The sequence below is a fragment of the Littorina saxatilis genome, linkage group LG2 (genome assembly GCF_037325665.1).
Source record: "Littorina saxatilis isolate snail1 linkage group LG2, US_GU_Lsax_2.0, whole genome shotgun sequence".
Classification (NCBI taxonomy): domain Eukaryota; kingdom Metazoa; phylum Mollusca; class Gastropoda; order Littorinimorpha; family Littorinidae; genus Littorina; species Littorina saxatilis.
The window spans coordinates 3,566,424-3,589,096 of NC_090246.1; the positions used below are offsets into that span (position 1 = coordinate 3,566,424).

Sequence of the window (22,673 nt, forward strand, 5' to 3'; positions counted from 1 at the left end):
TACGGTCGAATACAACGTAAAAGGGTAATGGGATTTGTAAAATGAAATAGATTATATCAAACATTTCTTTTTTGATTGCCATACAATACATAACATTTGGTCAGATGTTGTATATTATGAAATTTGACGTTCGTATAGTATTGAATGCAGAAACAGCCTTGCTGGGTTTCCCACCACACAAACACATTTCCCTTCAGGCAGTAGCTTATAGAATATACACATTATTTGATAATTGTCACTAACATTTGCAATGGTAAATACCGTTACGGTAAACCTATGAATATTTTGTTGTATGTTTGATTTGGAACTAAGATTAAGATTAAGACAGTTAGACTGAAAGGTGTTATAGTGTAAATGTCGTTGGACAAAAAGAGACCAATGAAGAAGGGTGCTTCCCCACACACACAAATAAAGAAGGGCTGAAGCAGCCAGCGTGCAACCGAGGTCTCACAAAAAAATAGAGAAAAAAAGAAAAGACATAAAAGAGATGAAGTCGTTTGTTCATTTCATAGCTTTTTAATCTCTCAGGTGCCCGGAGCCTGGTTCCGCCTAACTCTCATTTACTGTTTATATTTGTATCGATTACTTCCTCCTCCTTCTTAGATCTTGTCGTTAATTGTTAAAGCTCTACATCCCCTGGTAATCATTGTTTGTATTATCCTTCTGATTATTACATGACAGGATTGAACAGGAGCAACACGGAGAGCTGATTATCACAGGATTGAACATGAAGAACGTTAAGCTGCTCATCGGCTGACTGTAAATTGTATCTACCTTTTGACTTCACAGAACGAGAGAAACTGATGACGATTTTGAAACAACTGCCTCTTGCTGTGCGATTGTACTTTATTGCACGAATAGTATACATAGTAATTCACATTATTTCCCTTTTTACATTTAGTCAAGTTTTGACTAAATGTTTTAACGTAGAGGGGGGAATCGAGACGAGGGTGTACATGGTGTATGTGTGTGTGTGTGTGTGTGTGTGTAGAGCGATTTAGAGAAAACTACTAGACCGATCTTCATGACATTTTACATGGGAGTTCCTGGGTATGATATCCCCAAACAAGTTTTTCATTTTTTTGATAAATGTCTTTGATGACGTCATATCCGGCTTTTTGTGAAAGTTGAGGCGGCACTGTCACGCTCTCATTTTTCAACCAAATTGGTTGAAATTTTGGTCAAGTAATCTTCGACGACGCCCTGACTTTGGTATTGCATTTCAGCTTGGAGGCTTACAAACTAATTAATGAGTTTGCTCATTAAAGTTGTCATTAAAATCGATTTTTCGCAAAAAGATTTAAAATTGATTGCATCGTATTCGTCATGACATTCTGAATCTAAAAATATATACATATGTCATGTTTACTCTTAAAATGTGATCACAATTAACGAAAATAGATTAATTAGTCTTACGATTAAAATTTAAGAAATCGATCCAAAAATGATTTCATCTTATTCTTTATCGTTTCCTGATTCCAAAAACATATAGATATGATAGGTTGTATTCAAAACAAGCTCAGAAAGTTTACACGAATACAGAAAAGCGCGCTTTCCTGCTTAGCACAATACGCTACTGCGCTATTCTGGCGTGTGCATATCACTGCGTTTTGCACGTGGGAGGTGAGCGATTTCCTTCTCGCGGGGATTGACGAAGCTGTACTGTCTTTGTCTTGGTGAAAAAAATACAGTGCGTTCAGTTTCATTCCGTGAGTTCGACAGCTTGACTAAATCAGAGACATACATTCTATCTATGTCTCTGACTAAATGGAGTAATTTCGCCTTACGCGACTTGTTTGTTATATTCGTAATGAATAAGTCCTACTGTTTGTTTTCCTGTAAGACAATGTATATACATTTAGAGAACTCATATTGCACGAATAGTATAAATAGTAATTCACATTGTTTCCTTTTTACATTTAGTCAAGTTTTGTTCTTTATTCTCGTAGTGAATAAGGCCTCCTGCTTGTTTCCTTAAAAAAAGTTTATATTTTTTAAAAACTAATATTGCATTTCTCATTTCCCTTTTTCTTCACTACTTCTTACGAGATCATGCGCAATACAACGCCATAATATTATAATTTAAAAAAAAGGCACACTGCTAAATTCGCAATAAATAAACAAATTTCGAAAACGTTCGCAATACAGTCAACAATCCGAGTGATACATATAAAATAGTTCTCTATTTCTGTATCCCACTGTAATCCCATTGTCCGGGCCATCCAACCCGAAACTCCCCATGCCTAGCACCCAATGGCATCTGTGCACACGGCTACACTGTATGATAAAAATCAAACAGTTGTTTTAAACAATTTTATTGAGATGAATGCAAATATCAATGCCGTATACTATAAATGAAATAAATGGAGCACAACAAGCTAAGCGGCTTATAAGCGTGCTCTTAAAAGCAATATAATATCTTATTAAGCGGACGAATACAACGTGTATGAACAGGGTAATAAGATTTGTAAAAGGGGAAACGGTTCGCAACATCAGTATCCCACTGCAATCCCATCCGCTCTGGGATCCGATCCCGCCCAGTAGACAGTGGGATCTTTGCACACGGCACCACTCTCCGATTTGTCCCACCATGCACCGCGTGTGATCACCTGACCACGACCAAAAGTACTACGTTGGTGCCCGGATAAAACGTCAGGGATGTCGTGACCCATCTTGCGCAATTTGTCCACCACTTCCGGTGAAATTCCTTCTTCAACCATCACGGTAGCTGCTGATGCGTCAAATCTGTCAAAAGAGAACAAAGTTTATTCGAGTGATAAAGGAATGTTAGGTGTTCAAATTCGACAGGTTAAGCTAGGTTGAAACTTATTCCTATACAAATTGAGGGGACCTGTCTCAGCCTCTTGTCAAAGTTATGCAAAACGGCGTTGCATTGTCAGGTATCGGTGTGCTTACGTATATACTCCCCCCCCCTCCCGGTCCCTGCCACGCCCTCCATAACCAGCACGCACACTAGCGCGCGCACACGCACGTCTACACACAAACACACACACACACACACACACACACACACACTGTCTCCCACCTACGGATCGATCATGAAAATATGGAAAGGTAATATTTTGACTTACCCGTACGAGCTACCGATGCAGACTCGGGGCTGGTCCAGTGCTTGTTGCGGGTCCATGCCAAACTCCACTTGATTCAGCAACACCTGCGCACAAGGACTGCCATGGCTAGAACTCGTTCCAGTTACAACTGAGCGGCGGCGTGACAGTACACTGATCAGCTCTGACACGTACGCATATAGAGACACAAAAACAAATATCACACACACACACACAGTTTTGACACACAAACATACACACACACACCACACACACGCACACACACACACGCACACACACACACGCACCCACACGCACACACACACACACACACACACACGCGCACACACACACACACACACACACGTACACAACTGACCTGCACGTGGCCCTGTGGCTGCATGTAGCCCCCCATCACACCGTAGGCACTCATCAGTTCTCCTGTAGCCAACACAACGTTCAACAATATTCATGATGCTCATCGCCAATTTATTTTCCCTTGTTCAAACATATTTTGCCATCAGTGTGTTTTTGTGAAAACCATTTGTGAAAACGATAAATAAATTTGCTGGACGTCATCGTTACTCTCTGACAAAACATCACGGTAATTAAAATAACAATGTAACTGAAGGCCAATGCAAGTGACCCGAAAATACAAAATTATGAAACAGTATAAATTAATACAAATACAGGATTAACATCGTCAGTGAGAAGTTTATAGAAGCGGCGGCGACGATGATGTCGATGACGACGACGACGATGATGATGATGTTACTGCTGCTGCTGCTGATTATGATGATGACGAGGACGACGATGATTATAATGACGACAACGCCGACGATGATGATGATGAAGATGATGATGACGATGACGACGACGATGATGATGATGATGACGCCGACTACGCCAAAGACACAACACACTGACCAGTCTTAGAGTTGGTGACCATGGAGGGAATGATGGTGTGGTAGGGACGCTTGCTGGGCGCTATGACGTTTGGATGCTCGGGGTCCAGTGAAAAGCCGTACCCACGGTTCTGCAAATAAAGGTTCAGGCGGGGGTATAACGTCTTGCGAGAAACGTAAGTGATGCAACAAGCTTGCCAGTTACAAACATCATCACAATGAATTGAGTTTTCGTCTGCTATCTCAATGTTCATAGCTGCAGCTGCCTTTGCCTTCATCCAGCCTCCTAAGCAAGATGAAACAATCAGTGGATTATAAACGTTTGCTTTGTGCAAGGTTGTTACAGAGATTCATACACGAAGGCCTAATAGCCCATTCACAGGGGTGCACGTGAGAGTTGCAGCATACACATAAAGAAGCAGAAGAAACAAGTCTCTCTGTACCTGTAAGGTGAATCCGCAACCCTCGGGTACAATGGCGGTGCCAAAGCCCATGAAGTTGCTGTTGATGAAGGAACAGGCGTTGCCTTCCTTGTCCGTCACACAGAAATACACCGTGTCGCTGCCATGCTGCGGTGAGCCTCTCTTTACGTCGGCCATCGCTCTTAAAATAGACAACATTAATATGTCGTCACACAGAAATACACCGTGTCACTGCCATGCTGGGGTGACCCTCTCGTTACGTCGGACATCGCTCTGAAAATAGTAGCACCAATCATTGAGATTAGTTTACAGTATAATCCGTCCGTTGTGACGATGGCATCTTTCCCCGTGGTCATATTTTGATTCTCGGCCTCGTTGATCTTGTATAAACTCCACACTGAACAAAAAAACACCCTTCGATAGTACTGATGAGCGACCTTGGGTACCTTGCATTCATAGGGCCAAATTTGTCCAACCAATTTTTTGTATTTAACTTAGAAATTTGATTCATCCTAAAATGTTTCCCTTCTTATCCATGGGACGTAACCACTCGGTACACGTTTTCGAAGAAATCGATTTTTGGGGTGAAATCTACTAAATTTCACCACCAATTTTTTTCACATGCAAGAAACTGACATGCTTTTCGTCCTTAAATTATTTCACTTCTTAATTTTACCAGGAAACAAATTTCAGTCTTGAGTATATATACCGAGGGGGAAATATGACCACGGGGGAAATATGAAATCGTTACATCGTCACACAGAAATACACTGTGTCGCCCCCCTGCTGGGGCGAGCCTCTCTTTACGTCGGTTATCGCTCTGAAAAAGATCATCGGAGCACCGCATATCACGACAAATAGACAATTAAACAATCATTGGTTTACATTATAATACGTCCGTCGCACAGAAATACACCGTGTCGCTGCGTGTCACTGCCATGCTGCGGCGAGCCTCTCTTCAAGTCAGACATCGCTCTGAAAATGGTAAACATTTATCGTACAAGAATGGTTACAATAATCACTGAAGCACCGTAGTTCACGACAAATACACAAAACACACAATCATTGGTTGAAAGTATAATACGTCCGTCACATGCCCACAGAAATACACCGTGAGTCACTGCCATGCTGCGGTGAGCCTCTCTTCACGCCGGACATCGCTCTGCAATAGTTACATACTACAGGGGCGGAGCAGTTAAGCCAGAGGGTGGGGTGGGTGTGTTACAACCTGCGGTCCAGGGGTAAACCCCTTGTGGGGTACAGGGGCAAGGCCCCGTTGGGGGGTCTGGGGGGCGAAGCCCCCCTGAGGCTGAAGAGTTGTAGCTATTTTATGAACAATTTATGGTTTATCCTTGATTTTAAATATGATCAACTGGTGTTAGCAGCCACTCATTATTTCTTTCAAAGTTAGTATTAAATCTTTTTTTTTTTGACAGCCGGGGGGGGGGGGGGGGGTCCGGAACCCCTGTAACCACCCCCCTAATCCGCCCCTGTACTACAGTGACATACTGACGTTTGTAGTGCTAAAAATATACACTAAACACACACATTTCAACATGTATCTGCCGTACAAATAAACGTATGTATAGTGTCAGTGCGCTGTAATGGTGACACTTCATGGCAACTATCGCTCTGGAAATTGTTAACATAGACCATGCAAGAATGACTCCTGCAGTTGTGACTTTACCTGCATCATAGGTGCAAATTCAATGACTCTCTCAGATACAACATTCTGTCCAAGCCGCCAGGTTAAAATACAAACCACAATGAATCACAACGACGAAGCGACGATCCTTACTTTTCATCAGACATCTTCAAAAACTGGTTAAAAAAAATCAACAACAAAAACCTAGCAGCAAAGAACACGAATTACCTTCTGGGGTCGATAAGAGCCCTTCGCTTAGCAGCGTATTCTTTGCTAAGGAGTTGCTCCACAGGGACTGCTACCTGACTGGGGTCAGCCGTGTACCACGAAGTGTCCGCGAAACTCAGTCTCAGGGCCTCGATCACCAGGTGCAGGTACTCGCTGCTGTTTGGCTGCACACCTGAATCAGAGATACAACGATAAAAATCAAGTCTATGGTGAAATATGCAAACCAGTGTAACTAAAGGGACGGCATTTTTCTCGGGCCTCGATCACCAGGTGCAGGTACTCGCTGCTGTTAGGCTGCACACCTGAATATGAAACACACAGAAACAAGTTAAGTCTATGGTAAAATAGGTTGACCAGTGTAACTACAGGGATATCAACAGACTGGGGTCTGCTGTGTGGTAGGCAACGTCCACAAAACTCAGTCTCAGGGCCTCTATCACCAGGTGCAGGTACTCGCTGCTGTTAGGTTGGACACCTGATTGAGAAATACACAGAAACAAGGTAAGTCTATGGTCAAATAGGCTGACCAGTGTAGCTACAGGGACGGCATTTTCTCGGGTGTGCTGGGTAGTAAGGCAGTGCCCGCAAAACTAAAGGGACGGCATTTTTCTCGGGTGTGCTGGGTAGTAAGGCAGTGCCCGCAAAACTAAAGGGACGGCATTTTTCTCGGGTGTGCAGGCTGTGTAGTAAGGTAGTGCCCGCAAAACTAAAGGGACGGCATTTTTCTCGGGTGTGCTGGGTAGTAAGGCAGTGCCCGCAAAACTAAAGGGACGGCATTTTTCTCGGGTGTGCTGGGTAGTAAGGCAGTGCCCGCAAAACTAAAGGGACGGCATTTTTCTCGGGTGTGCTGGGTAGTAAGGCAGTGCCCGCAAAACTAAAGGGACGGCATTTTTCTCGGGTGTGCTGTGTGGTAAGGTAGTGCCCGCAAAACTAAAGGGACGGCATTTTTCTCGGGTGTGCTGGGTAGTAAGGCAGTGCCCGAATAAACCCCAAGGCTATGGTGAAATACGTTGATCAGTGTAACTAAAGGGACGGCATTTTCTGGGGTCTGCTATGTGGTAGACAAGTGTCCGCAAAACTTCAGTCATAAGGCTGGAGTATACCAGGTGCAGCTACTCCTTTTGTTGGCTTGTACACCTGCATGACACATTACATGATGCAGCTTCCATATGACACAGCTTCCACGATTTCATTCATAACGTTAAGGTAGTCACTTTCCTACCTCGTGCTTGGCTGCACGCAAGAGAGCATGCGAATTCGGTGTTAAGTCATAATCCTTGGTTCGAACCGTGTCATCGTGTGGCACAAACATCACGCTTATTAAAAAAAAGAGGCATCTTTAAGTCGTTAAGGCTGCTTTGAAGTTTCTGTTAACCATGAAAATATGATGCCATTACATAGCCTACAACTACAGTATTTAACATGCATTCCTTCAAACAGACATTCAAAAACACTGTTAGATATTTTGAGCGTACAAAAAAACAAACAAAAACACACAAACATAAAACGGAAAATAAATCATTTAGCGTATTGTAGCTTCAGTTCAAATTGGTAGTGCCTTCCTCTGTTCTTGACAATGTGTACGACACAGGTTTACTTTGATCAGAATACCTTGTAAATCAAATCCTTCCAAAATGTTTAGAGCAATGAGAGCTGTCAACCCTTGTCCATTGGGTGGCATCTCCCACACCCGACACCCCTTGTAGTCTGCGAAGATGGGATCGTCGATGGTGGTCTTGTGATTGGCAAAATCTTGTGGCGTCAGCAGGCCGCCATGTTTTTTCACTGCCGCGCAGATGGCCAGTGCAGCGCGTCCTTCGTAAAAACCCTGCTTACCTGATGCGGCCAATTCCTGCAGAAATGAATTGTGAAAACGATAAACGGTTTGCATCTAGATAAACGCTCAGATAAAATCTACATCATTTACACATATTACTGAAATCAAAATTGGATGTCAGATAATTTTAGTGGATATCCTTTTCGAGTTTTGGACTGAAATTGGAACCCTCGATAGAACCTATTTCTGAAAGGGCATCGACTTTTTGCTCGACCTCTGGCGCCAAGAACTTGCGTGACGATTTCATTGAGTGCACAATTCAAATTCATGGCGTCACAAGAAACAATTTTTACAAGACCCAGAAGGTAATAAGAGATGGAATCTGGTAAATAAGACTGGTTTTCTTTGATATTTGACATTAGGCCAAACAAAGATATATGTTGGTTTAGAGTAACGTGACCCAACAAAATAGGGTCGGTATGTCGGTTTTTTTACTTTTAAAAGTTTTTTTTTTTAATTAAGTCGATTTTAAAGGAGGTTACTTCCCTTAAATTGGTAGTGCCTTCCTCTGTTCTTGACAGCTCTCATTCCTCTACCTTAGTTCGCAAAATGTCCCAAAAGTTTTAGGGTCGGTCGGGTTATCCTAAACCAACATATATTTTTATTTTGCCTTAAGGTTCTCTTTTGAGGACTAAAACTAGGCTTTTATCTGACCTTTCAACGTTCAGTGTTTCCACGAAGTTGTACACACTCGCTTACCCTGAAAGTCTTGGCGAGCAGTGGCATCTTCATGATGTCTCCATGACGCGGCGCCTGGCCGTTCAGCAGCATGTCGTTACCATGGATATTTTTCGGGTCGGTCAGCATGGGTTCACCTATGGGGTCATATTGGCAACCATCAACAGTGTCTCGTTATGTTTTGATAACACAGTAGTTTTACACTAAAATAATGTTTTAATTGTGTTCGTTCGATTGTTTATGGGTTCATATATTTGATACAACGAATAATGTAACAATTGTAGTCCTTTTTTCAACTTAGAAAAAGTTAGACTTAGATTAGAAAAAGTGTAAAATAGCTCATAATACAGTCTCGGGTTAGGGTTAGCATCCACTCTCAAAAATCACATGTCACTCACATTGCATGCACGCTTTTTGCAGAATCAGTGACGCCACTCGCACACATGCACAGACAGATAGACACACACCGTTATACTCTGATTCTACCCCCCTCCCCGCGATTTGTAAAATGTTTTACAAATCACGTAAATGCGCCCGATATTTAACTCATCATCTCCAAAGTGAAGGGATCTATTGAGAAAAAAAAATGTCATTACTTTTTTGTCCCATCGCTTGGAAATTCGGGTCGCTTCCTCCCAGTGGAAAGCTAGCAGTAACAGAGTCGCGCTACCCCAAAGTCAAGGGATCTATTAGTCCCTTTTCGCCGTTATCCCATTTCACCCCCATCCCATTTCGCGACATTTCACAGGCCAAGTGTCATTTTACCACCATATTATGTACCATTAGCTCCACGTCCCATTTTGGCGCAATCCCGTTTCGCCGTTATCCCATTTCGCAACCATCCCATTTTCGCGACATGTCAGGCCAAGTGTCATTTTACCACCGTGTCATACCACTAGCGCCACATTCAATTTTGTCGCCACGCCGTTTTGCCGTCATCCCATTTCGCCATTTTGCGATTGTGACAAAAATGGGATTTCGCGTAAACGGAATGTCTTCCTAGTTGAATAACGCAGTATAGTAGTATAGTGAGGCTTGGCAAGAAGAATAAATCAAAAATGGGATGGCGGCCAAATGGGATGGTGTCAAAATGGGATGTCGCGCTATTGTTATGACACGGTAGTAAAATGACGCTTGGCTTGTGAAATGTCGCGACAATGGAATGGGGGCGAATTGGAATGGCGGTGAAACGGCATGGCGGCCAAATGGGATATGGTGTCAAAATGGGATGTCGCGCTATTGTTATGACATGTTAGTAAAATGACGCTTGGCTTGTGAAATGTCGCGAAAATGGGATGGGGCAAAAAATGGGACGGTGGCAAAATGGGATTGCACCAAAATGGGATGTGGATCTAAAACCAACCCCACCATTCAGCGTAGAGGCTCTAAACAAGAAAAATGAATAATAATAAAAGGCATGCATTACTTTGTGGAATGTGATATTTTTACATTGTTACATTATTCGTTTTTGTTACATTATTCGTTGTATCATATATTACCAATGATCGTATTCGATCCAACCGACGAATGCCAGCTTTTTCTGTATACATCTCTCTCTCTCTCTCTCTCTCTCTCTCTCTCTCTCTCTCTCTCTCTCTCTCTCTCTCTCTCTCTCTCTCTCTCTCTCTCTCACACACACACACACACGCACACACACACACTCACACACAAACATACACACTCACACACACACACACACGATCACACACACACACACACACACACACACACACACTCTCTCTCTCTCTCTCACACACACACACACACACACACACACACACACACACACACACACACACTCTGCCTATCTCTCTTTCTCTCTCTCTCTCTTGCTCTGTGTGTGTGTGTGTGCGTGTGTGTGTGTGTGTGTGTGTGTGTGTGTGTGTGTGTGTGTGTGTGACCTACTTTTCTTCCAGCTGTATGCAACTATCTCCTGGACTGGGAATCCGTTGTGTGCCAAGTCTATGGCCGGTTGAAGGATGTCTTGCAGGCTGAGCTGTTGAAAAACAACAAATGCTGATCAACTCTATCAGAAGTTCATTGTGACCAGAGTAAGATGGTAGGCTTGTGGCTCTATACATTTAAACGAAAGGTTTTGCTGTCAAATACGGCTTAAAATGTACACGCACATACACACAAACACACGTACTGGTATGCACGCACGCACGCACACACATGCAAATGCAACCGACACACGCATACACGCACGTAAGAAACACACACGCACGCACGCACGCACACACACACACACACACACACACACACACACACACACATACACATACACACACACACACACACACGGACCAGCCCCACACAAATCACTGAATAACTGTTATAGAGATGATTTATACTTATTACTGTATGACTATGAGAGATATTTGTATAAAATTAACAGTCTTGGGCGGGAAATTGATGCTGATTTGTACAAACATTTAATTCTCATTCATGCCCAAATTATATGATTACTTATTTTTGTTATTATTATTATTTTGTTGTTGTTGTGAGGAGTTAGTTTGTATGTGTAACTTGCGGTTTGAGGAGTTAGTTTGTATGTGTAACTTGCGAATTGAGGAGTTAGTTTGTATGTGTAACTTGCGGTTTGAGGAGTTAGTTTGTACGTGTATCTTGCGCACTTTGTAAATTGGCAACAACTTCACTGTGTTTGTAACATTGGATTAAATTGAAAGAATAATTTGTTTAAAGGCTGATAAAGAGGCGAGTTCGTGAAAAAGGTTGGTGTCGGGGAGATTAGCCATTGCCGCTATACAATACGTTCTGGATGTCGTGGCGTGCCCCACTTTTATTCACAATCTGCCAGCAAGGAATACAAAGAACAAAATGAATGGCAAATATATTTGCCGGGCATTAAAGCAGGGTCTGGCGAACAAATGTTTGGTGTATCCCCAAACAAGTTGAGGTTAATGACGAATAATGTAATACAGTTGATCTTCTCTCGTCGTCATCGTCCTTGTCATCGACGACGACGACGACGACGACGACGACAACAACAACAACAACAACAACAACAACAACAACAACAACAACAACAACAACAACAACAACAACAACGACGTCTGGCCCAATCCTTCCTATATGATGAAACTCGGTATTGCAGCAGTTGTTGCGCCGTATGTGTAGGGAAGAACTGTAGTAAGTCAATGGCGACAATGACGACAACAGCAACAACAACAACGACCAAACAAACATGAAAATTGACATACATTTAAATGAAATTAACTTGTAGGATTAAAAACAGTAATGTGGAATCAATGTCATTCGTTATGTGTGTAGGATTAAAAACAGTAATGTGAAATCAATGTCATTCGTCATGTGTAGGATTAAAAACAGTAATGTGGAATCAATGTCATTCGTCATGTGTAGGATTAAAAACAGTAATGTGGAATCAATGTCATTCGTCATGTGTGGGATTAAAAACAGTAATGTGGAATCAATGTCATTCGTCATGTGTGGGATTAACAACAGTAATGTGGAATCAATGTCATTCGTCATGTGTAGGATTAAAAACAGTAATGTGGAATCAATGTCATTCGTCATGTGTAGGATTAAAAACAGTAATGTGGAATCAATGTCATTCGTCATGTGTGTAGGATTAAAAACAGTAATGTGGAATCAATATCATTCGTCATGTGTAGGATTAAAAACAGTAATGTGGAATCAATGTCATTCGTCATGTGTGTAGGATTAAAAACAGTAATGTGAAATCAATGTTATTCGTTATGTGTAGGATTAAAAACAGTAATGTGGAATCAATGTCATTCGTCATGTGTAGGATTAAAAACAGTAATGTGGAATCAATGTCATTCGTCATGTGTAGGATTAAAAACTGTAATGTGGAATCAATGTTATTCGTCATGTGTGTAGGATTAAAAACAGTAATGTGGAATCAATGTCATTCGTCATGTGTAGGATTAAAAACAGTAATGTGGAATCAATGTCATTCGTCATGTGTGGGATTAAAAACAGTAATGTGGAATCAATGTCATTCGTCATGTGTAGGATTAAAAACAGTAATGTGGAATCAATGTCATTCGTCATGTGTAGGATTAAAAACAGTAATGTGGAATCAATGTCATTCGTCATGTGTAGGATTAAAAACAGTAATGTGGAATCAATGTCATTCGTCATGTGTAGGATTAAAAACAGTAATGTGGAATCAATGTCATTCGTCATGTGTAGGATTAAAAACAGTAATGTGGAATCAATGTCATTCGTCATGTGTAGGATTAAAAACAGTAATGTGGAATCAATGTCATTCGTCATGTGTAGGATTAAAAACAGTAATGTGAAATCAATGTTATTCGTTATGTGTAGGATTAAAAACAGTAATGTGGAATCAATGTCATTCGTCATGTGTAGGATTAAAAACAGTAATGTGGAATCAATGTTATTCGTCATGTGTAGGATTAAAAACAGTAATGTGGAATCAATGTCATTCGTCATGTGTAGGATTAAAAACAGTAATGTGGAATCAATGTCATTCGTCATGTGTGGGATTAAAAACAGTAATGTGGAATCAATGTCATTCGTCATGTGTAGGATTAAAAACAGTAATGTGGAATCAATGTTATTCGTCATGTGTAGGATTAAAAACAGTAATGTGGAATCAATGTCATTCGTCATGTGTAGGATTAAAAACTGTAATGTGGAATCAATGTTATTCGTCATGTGTAGGATTAAAAACAGTAATGTGGAATCAATGTCATTCGTCATGTGTAGGATTAAAAACAGTAATGTGGAATCAATGTTATTCGTCATGTGTAGGATTAAAAACAGTAATGTGGAATCAATGTCATTCGTCATGTGTAGGATTAAAAACAGTAATGTGGAATCAATGTCATTCGTCATGTGTGTAGGATTAAAAACAGTAATGTGAAATCAATGTTATTCGTTATGTGTAGGATTAAAAACAGTAATGTGGAATCAATGTCATTCGTCATGTGTAGGATTAAAAACAGTAATGTGGAATCAATGTCATTCGTCATGTGTAGGATTAAAAACAGTAATGTGGAATCAATGTTATTCGTCATGTGTAGGATTAAAAACAGTAATGTGGAATCAATGTCATTCGTCATGTGTAGGATTAAAAACAGTAATGTGGAATCAATGTCATTCGTCATGTGTGGGATTAAAAACAGTAATGTGGAATCAATGTCATTCGTCATGTGTAGGATTAAAAACAGTAATGTGGAATCAATGTCATTCGTCATGTGTGGGATTAAAAACAGTAATGTGGAATCAATGTCATTCGTCATGTGTAGGATTAAAAACAGTAATGTGGAATCAATGTTATTCGTCATGTGTAGGATTAAAAACAGTAATGTGAAATCAATGTCATTCGTCATGTATGTAGGATTAAAAACAGTAATGTGGAATCAATGTCATTCGTCATGTGTAGGATTAAAAACAGTAATGTGGAATCAATGTCATTCGTCATGTGTGTAGGATTAAAAACAGTAATGTGAAATCAATGTTATTCGTTATGTGTAGGATTAAAAACAGTAATGTGGAATCAATGTCATTCGTCATGTGTAGGATTAAAAACAGTAATGTGGAATCAATGTTATTCGTCATGTGTGTAGGATTAAAAACAGTAATGTGGAATCAATGTCATTCGTCATGTGTAGGATTAAAAACAGTAATGTGGAATCAATGTCATTCGTCATGTGTAGGATTAAAAACAGTAATGTGGAATCAATGTCATTCGTCATGTGTGGGATCGATCAGTTAATAAAGAAAAGAACAAAGAAAACTCCATCATTGCATTGTTGAAAACATCTACTTCAAAACGTGCTTTGTTTTTTTTAAAGATAAAATGTAATTTTTATTATTTTCAGTGCGAGAGATGAGACTAAAAGGTTGTCAGTGATAGAAATGGTATCAGTGCGTGAAGCTCCTTTAAACGACGAAAACGTCTTGCGTGTTTATCAGCACGGCACCGGGGTCACCTCAGTGAGAACTGAATGGAGGAAGCAAAGGTCTTGCCATTAAAGATAGATCGATACCATAGGAGTTAGGCAAGTGGCGATAAAAACTAGTTTCATTCCACTCTCAGGTTCCTTCACAGCGGTCAGAGAAGCGAGAGAACAAATGTCGTCCAAGTGTTTGTTCATTGTGTGGGCAGCGAGTCTGGTCATGGTGGCGATGATTGAGGTCGCAAGAGGAGCAGCGGTAAGACCGAGGAGGTCGGATGACGGAGGTCCGCTACAGGTCGTTACGGAGAGGGATGAGGTCGCAAGAGGAGCCGCGGTAAGACCTAGAAGGTCGGATGACGGAGGTCCGCTGCAGGTCGTTGTTGAGAACCTGTCACAGCAGGTCAACATCCTCACAGCTAAGATGGTCGCCATGGAAACCTTGACAGGTGAGCTGAAGAGTTTTCGGCTTGTGCACATGCACAGGGCATTCAGTTGTTCAATCTTGTAGTCTATACATCACGTCATTTGCGCCAAGCCGTCCGGAATTTGCCCAACAGCAATACTATAGTACTAGTGTTGATCCAGCTTTTTTTAATGATGAACAGTGGAACACCCATTCTAAGGCCACCTTCACCAATTTAAAGATCGACCTCATTTAAAGACTCTACTCAAGGCTCCCCACAGACGCCCCTCCTAGTGCGTCCTGAGAACCCCACAGCAGAATTTTAGAGGGTCCTAAGGGTCCAAAAGCCAAAAAGTCCCAGTGTACTTATAAAACATTGTGGTCACGTATTGTGTACTATGAAGTGTCTTCTTCCTTGGAATATTCTAGGTGGACACGACAATCCAGGACCCGCTGTTTTAAAGTTTAGTGCGTCCCGGGACCCCCTCCAAAGCATTTCTTGTACGTGGCCCGGTTTCGGCTTCTAGTGCGTATAGGACGCAGGGACGCGCAGGGGAGCCCTGCTACTTTTCCCGATATTGCTGGGTCATAAAGTCAGGTCATTTATCTCCATTTTAGAACTCCCTCCATTTTTAAGACAACATTTTCCCAGATTTTATGAGGTCTCAAAAGGGGGCTCCCACAGTAGCATCAACACTCGGGGATTGCGCTACCTGTGTATGTTATAAACCAGCGACCAGCGACCAGCGTGGTATAACAAGAAGAGAGCAACCCACAAAAACCGGTCCCAAAAATCGGAAGCAATTAGGTAGGAACGTAGCATTAGCTTAAAACACTGACAAATGCCGTGTCTTCTCAATTCCCAATAATGATTTATAAAATACATAAGACGTAAGAGAAATCGACAACAAATAGGGAAATGGGACAACTGTCTTTGTTTTTGTTCGTCGGTTTGTTGGTTTTTGCTAGTAGTAACTAATCCTTCTTTGGGGCAATTTCATAATACAGTTTAGCATTTTCTGTTGTTGTTGTTGTTGTTGTTGTTGTTGTTGTTGTTGTTGTTGTTGTTGTTGTTGTTGTTGTTTGTTGTTGTTGGGGTTTTCTTTCTTTTTCCCCGTTTCTGTATCTGTAAATGAATTGGTGTTAATGTTGGGTTGTTCACGTTTTGGTTTACCAAATTGTTTTGTATTTAAAATGGCAGAGAATAAAAATGTTAACAAAATAAATCCTGCTCAAAATGTAACATCAAAATGCAGTAGTTCGAAGCACCAAAAGACTGGAAAACTGCAACCAAGTCAGCCTGTTTTTCTTCCAGGTACCTTGAACAAAATGGCGGCTTTTCAAGCTCAGAGCGGCGTCAGCAAAATCCAAACCATTCCAAACGGTTTTCTGCTGCTGGACCGTGCCATCACCAACGTAGGCCAAGCATACGACACCGCGACTGGGGTCTTCACAGCGCCCGTCTCAGGACTCTATGATTTCCAAGCCACCATCATGGGCTACCATACAACGGGTCACGTGACCGCTGGGATCTTTGCAGACGGCAATCGATTGGCTTACGCGCTGTCAGACAACCGACAAAGCAAGAGCTTCCAGCAGTCCACCATGCGAGTCGTTGTGCACGTCAAGGTGGGGGTGAAGGTGTCCCTGAAGAATGTCGATGCCGCGGCCTATGACTACTTCGGCGGACAGTACACCACTTTCTCCGGCCTGTTGGTCAAAGCAGACTAAGACTAAGTCAGTGCCATGTCTTAGCTCTTTCTGTCGTTGTCAAGTCAGTGCCATGTCTTAGCTCTTTCTGTCGTTGTCAAGTCAGTGCCATGTCTTAGCTCTTTCTGTCTTTTGTCAAGTCAGTGCCATGTCTTGCTGCTGGCTTGATATCAGATCATTAACCAGCTCGCGATCTTTTTCTCGATCTTCTTCTTCTTCTGCGCTTACTATGGACTGTAACTCCCACGTACACTCGTGTTTTGCACGAGTAGGCTACTACGTGTGTGGCCGTATTTAAACTTTGGATCTTAACTTGTAACGTGTAACTTCTGTTTCTATTTCGCTACATTATTTTGCTGTCTGACGAGAAACCCGGCGAAGATGAAAGTTGATTACCTTCACTTGGGTGAATACTGCACTTTCTATATCAGTACTGATGTCTCCTGGCTATGTTTGTCTTAGTTGACTGACGTCGTAGCGGGTACTCCCCCCCCCCCCTCCTAAATCGACATTTCGAGACTCTTCGCTACATCTACAAACGTTGGAGAACCAGGGCTATAGTTGCTAATATAATTGTACAATCTTGATCGTTTTGAAAGACAGGAAAACACCAAATCATCGCTTTTCCACAACCAACATTTGGCAACGGCTATTCTATGACCAAAAGCACTTTCAAAGATAGCTACACTTAACCATTACTTTGCCCGAGCCAAAGCTGGTGACCGTGTCGCACCAGGCAGCGGCAGCACCTGGCACCGTGACGGCGTGACCGTGACGAGGGGAGAACTTGAGGAACTGAGTGAAGCCATCATCAGCCAAGCGTGACAGCGAGGCCTCTGAACTGCACCGGCCACTATGGACATGGACATACATTTATATTACCTGTAAATTATATGTAAGACCGGCCCTGAACCATACGTCTGGAGACTCGCCCAGAACACACAGGAATGGAGGTCCTTCGTTGCAGTAAGCTAGCAAGTAAGTAAATTATATGTCCAGGGTGATTGATATCAGCATCAGAAATCTGATCGACAGAATGTGACGTTTCGCGGCAGTTCATTTGCAGTTGTTCCCCTTGCTTTTAAGTATTCTACTGATCTCCGGTATCACTCCGGTTCGTTAAGACACCTTAAAGTTGTCGCCGACGAAGTGTGACTGCTAGTGCATTTTGTCTGGTCTTTGGTGCCTCCGTATTGGTGTAAGCCGGTCAAGTTTGAAATGTAATAAATAAGCGCGCAGCCTTGACATGACACGTTTTTGTTTATCACTTCTTGTAAGGTAATGCGTTTTGTTTTGCGCGCGCGGCGTGTGTGTGAGTGTGTGAGTGTGGTGAGGGCCCCAAAGGGTTTAAAGTCGTGATCGTGATTGGCGTTTTTTGACCTTTCTGTGATCGTGATTGCCGAAATTTCCATTTCTGTGATCGTGATGGGACTTTGCCCGTGATCCGTGATGACAACAAAATCAAGTCTCGTGATCGTGATCATCATTTGTTTTCGTGATCGTGATGGGCATTATTGCAAAGCATTTTATTTTCAACGTACATTTTTCACAGCTGTATCACTCTATGATCCTCTATTCGTCAAGGTGTTTGTGATCGTGAAAACAAAAATCAAGGTAACTGTGATCGTGAAAGCTAAAATTTCCCTTCCCGTGATCGTGATGATACCCCCCCTTTGGGGCCCTCTGTGGTTTTTTTCTTCTTCTAGTTTTGGCTTGCATTAGTGGGCTTATGTGTGTGCGCGCGTAAATAAATGAATAAATAAAAGTGTATCCTATACACAACCTGACGTCTTTATCTAAGTAGGGCCTACACTCTTTCGTTGATGTTGTCTTCGTTAGAACAATAATCTTACCTTCCATTGAGACCCTTGACCTTCTGGGTCTTGGCATCGTAGAAGAGACAGAAAGCGTCGCCACCAATGCCCGTGCTGCACGGCTCTGTCACGTTCAGCGCTGCGGCAACCGCCACTGCTGCGTCTGCTGCATTGCCACCAGATCGCAGCACGTCTGGTGAAACAGGGATTGTATTCTGTGGGTAACACTGAGGTGTTTTGTTCTCGGATATTTGCTAGTTAGGCTTACATTGTTTTATACTGTAAGCCGTCTTTTTGCACTGCAGTGAAAGGTAGGCAGTTTTGTTTTCATGTAATTGTTCTGGGTTTTTTGTTCACGAGAGAGCATGTGTTCACGTGGTAGTGGCTAAACTGAAACTGTTGTTATGTTGTCAGTCACGTTATTGCCAAGCTATTGTCCTACTCTGCCACATATCGCTATTATTAATAATTTTGCCGTTATGATTAAGAGAGGAATTTGCACGGTGGCCAAAAGTCGTGCCGCTGCATATTGTCATGGTGGAGTTTGTTGTATATCATGTGGTGGTGAAGTACCCATCGTCACTGTCACAGGCACATGTCATCGTCACTGTCACAGGCACATGTCATCGTCACTGTCACAGGCACATGTCATCGTCACTGTCACAGGCACATGTCATCGTCACTGTCACAGGCACGTGTCATCGTCACTGTCACAGGCACATGTCATCGTCACTGTCACAGGCACATGTCATCGTCACTGTCACAGGCACATGCAACTGGGTGAGTAGTGGGAAGTAGAGGAGCTCTCCCCTCCCTTCTGCCTCCCCCTCCCCCCCCCACCCCCCGCCCAGTGGCATGTGCCTGTGCTTCCTGTGTAGGCAGAGTGGGAATGTTCACATTGTTTTCTTACTGTGAAACGGAATAAGCCTTTCCGTGCCTGCATGCGAGGTCACGGTGTGTGTGTGTATTTTTACTTGTGTGTGTGTGCGGTGTGTGTGTGTCACAGTGTGTGTGCTTGTGTGTGTTTGTGTATGTCAGTGTGTGTATGTGTGTGTGTGCGTGTGTGTGTGTGTGTGTGTGTGCGTATGTGTGTGTGAGTGAGTGTGTGTGTGCCACGGTGTGCGGTGTGTGTGTGTGTGTGTGTGTGTGTGTGTGTGTATGTATGTGTGAGAGAGAGAGAGACTTCAGGAGAGAGAGAGTGAGAGTGAGACTGGAGAGAGAGAGTTCGGAGAGAGAGTTCGGAGAGAGAGAGAGAGAGAGAGAGAGAGAGACTGAGAGAGAGAGAGAGAGAGACAGAGAGAGAGAGAGAGAGAGAGACTGAGAGAGAGAGAGAGAGAGAGAGAGAGACAGAGAGTGAGAGTGAGACTGGAGAGAGAGAGAGTTCGGAGAGAGAGTTCGGAGAGAGAGAGAGAGAGAGAGAGAGAGAGACTGAGAGAGAGAGAGAGAGAGAGACAGAGAGAGAGAGAGAGAGAGAGAGACTGAGAGAGACAGAGAGAGAGAGAGAGAGAGATACAGAGACACACAGAGGGAGAGAGAGAGAGACAGAGAGACAGAGAGAGGTAGAGGTCTGTTTGCTTTTTATGCTTGTCTGCATGTCTGTGTACAAGTGTTTGTCACGTGCTAATCCGAAATAAAAAAACCACATTATAATGACACTGACTGGTGTCATGACCACAACTCACCCAGTCCTATCTGCGACGCTTGCGGTTGACTGGACGCCACACATCCCTGTCTACACACCGTGACGGGACGTCGGGAATTAAACTCCATCAAGTTATGCGAACACACAAACACGTACAGTAACACTGACACAGACACAGCCTAACACACAGTACAGACGACGTCAACGGGACACACGCTGTCTCTAATCCTCAACACACCAAATTATCACTGTCATCTGTTCAATAAAACAGTTCTGGATGTCGTCAGCTCTCCCTCAGCATAAAAAACACACTCGCACATGAAAAATACAGATTCTTTCCAATACTGAATATAACAAGGAGTCGAGTCGCGCGGGTACACGGTGTAAGCGGAGTGTGGTTATAAACCCTTATTCACAGACTGAAGCCCCTTGAGTTTGAGTCCTTTATCAAACACAGGCGGACGCACTGTCGTACCCAGTGACGTCGTGAAACTGAACTAGCAACTATTATGAAAGACTATCAGCTTAGGTCTGCCTCTTTGCAACCTGTTCAGTGACACGACTCAGGTACACTTTTGTTGTCAGCTATCGATAATTATGTTTTATAACTGTCAGAGTTACAACTGCACAGGTATTGTTCGATCACTACCGCTCAGTGAACGATGTTCTTACTATCTTTACTACTGACTGCCGAAAGTTCTTATTTAACAATCTTGCCCCTTTGCAATCTGTTCAGTGACACGGTGCAGGTACACTGTCAGAGTTACAACTGCACAGGAATTGCCGGTTCGGTCACTACCGGTGAACGATGTTCTTACTATCTTTACTACTGGCTGCCGATGTTGATAACAGCATCTGGAAATATGTATATTATGTCACTAGAGTGCTACTGTGCTAAAACGCATAGTCATCATCCCGATGTTCTGACTGATACCAAAACAGTCCTCGAGAGGACACGTGTTCAGTCTACAACAGAGCGGCAGAGAGCAGACATGAGGTCAACACAGCCTGAAACCTGACCCCAAAACAAAAACCCCAGGCACCTGAATTAACTACTATCAGAGACATAGATCAATGCATGTCTCTGCTACTATTGAATTTAGTAATTTAGTTCGGCAACGTGAAGACTTCTTCTTCTGCGTTCGTGGGCTGAAACTCCCACGTACACTCGTGTTTTTTGCACGAGTGGAATTTTACGTGTATGACCGTTTTTTTACCCCGCCATTTAGGCAGCCATGCGCCGTTTTCGGAGGAAGCATGCTGGGTATTTTCGTGTTTCTATTAACCCACCGAACTCTGACATGGATTACAGGATCTTTTTTGTGCGCACTTGGTCTTGTGCTTGCGTGTACACACGGGGGTGTTCGGACACCGAGGAGAGTCTGCACACAAAGTTGACTCTGAGAAATAAATCTCTCGCCGAACGTGGGGACGAACTCACGCTGACAGCGGCCAACTGGATACATCCAGCGCGCTACCGACTGAGCTACATCCCTGCCCTGTGAAGACTGAGAATGAAAAATTTTCAAGAATCTAGCATCCATTTTCAAAAAAATAACCCCACAAAGTTTAATGTTAAAAATGACTGCAGACAGGTAGTTTTCAACAATGTAGCATCCGTTGTTCTGCTAAAACTGTAACATCCACTATTACGGTTACGGTAATGGTTAGATACAACTTGAATGATATGTGTTAAACTGACTAGTCCAGATGGAAGGTCCGCGGTTGGTGTCACTGGTCTCGATTGTAATAGAAGACGGCCGGATATTTGAAATAGAGTACATAAAAGAAATCAATGAAATTCACAGAATTGTGTTTTTGAATGGAAATAACGCTGATACTGCAACATTACTCCTGTTACAAATAAAGGCAACTGTTTTCTGTACACATCATCAGTTCATGCCTTAAAGACAGAGAGAGAAGGAAAGATAGAGAACTGATATCATGTGTGTGTGTGGTTGTGTGTGTGTCGGTGTGTGTGTGTGTGTGTGTGTGTGTGTGTAGTCTCAGTGTGTGTGTGAGACGATGTGTGTGTGCGTACGTGCGTTGCGTGCGTGCGTGCATGCCGCCGCGTATGTGTGTGTGTGTGTGTGTGTGGTGTGTTTGTGTGTGTGTGTGCTGTAGTTTAAAAGAATATCTCTACAAGATGTTTTTATAGGTCTCTTAAGCGACTTTGTAAAAGCTAAACGATTCACGCGCCTGTGCATCACAAGTACAGTCCGTTTGAGTACTACGTACGACCAAACCCTTCATTCAGTTGAACAACACAGATCAAGGGCTGTAACTCTGCTCACCTTGACCCACTGAGTCACACTCTGGTCACACAATCTAACAGCTCAAGTCAATCGACACATTTCTGCTTATCCTGAAACTTGAACATGTAAT

The 22,673-nt window shown here is 42.7% G+C and overlaps 1 protein-coding gene across 1 annotated transcript; it reads right to left on the minus strand.

The window, feature by feature from the left end:
- Positions 1-504: 504 nt before the first annotated feature.
- On the minus strand, positions 505-21,171 carry LOC138958027 (glutathione hydrolase-like YwrD proenzyme). Its single transcript, XM_070329058.1, has 12 exons — positions 20,329-21,171; positions 18,686-18,839; positions 17,532-17,685; positions 10,689-10,779; positions 8,805-8,920; positions 7,880-8,120; positions 6,269-6,440; positions 4,417-4,576; positions 3,996-4,104; positions 3,448-3,509; positions 3,093-3,175; positions 505-2,745 (listed from the first exon to the last, which is right to left on the minus strand). Exons 1-12 carry the CDS (start codon positions 20,414-20,416, stop codon positions 2,493-2,495), a joined length of 1,683 nt encoding a protein of 560 aa, XP_070185159.1. The 5' UTR covers positions 20,417-21,171; the 3' UTR covers positions 505-2,492.
- Between the last annotated feature and the right edge of the window lie 1,502 nt (positions 21,172-22,673).

Excerpts from the sequence above, each read along its gene's own strand:
- LOC138958027 (XM_070329058.1), bottom strand. The coding sequence starts at position 20,416 with ATGGAGTTTAATTCCCGACGTCCCGTCACGGTGTGTAGACAGGGATGT. Across the intron at positions 3,176-3,447 it reads AGCCACAGGGCCACGTGCAG|GTGTTGCTGAATCAAGTGGA; the intron begins GTCAGTTGTGTA and ends CCTTGTGCGCAG. Across the intron at positions 2,746-3,092 it reads TGCATCGGTAGCTCGTACGG|ATTTGACGCATCAGCAGCTA; the intron begins GTAAGTCAAAAT and ends CTCTTTTGACAG.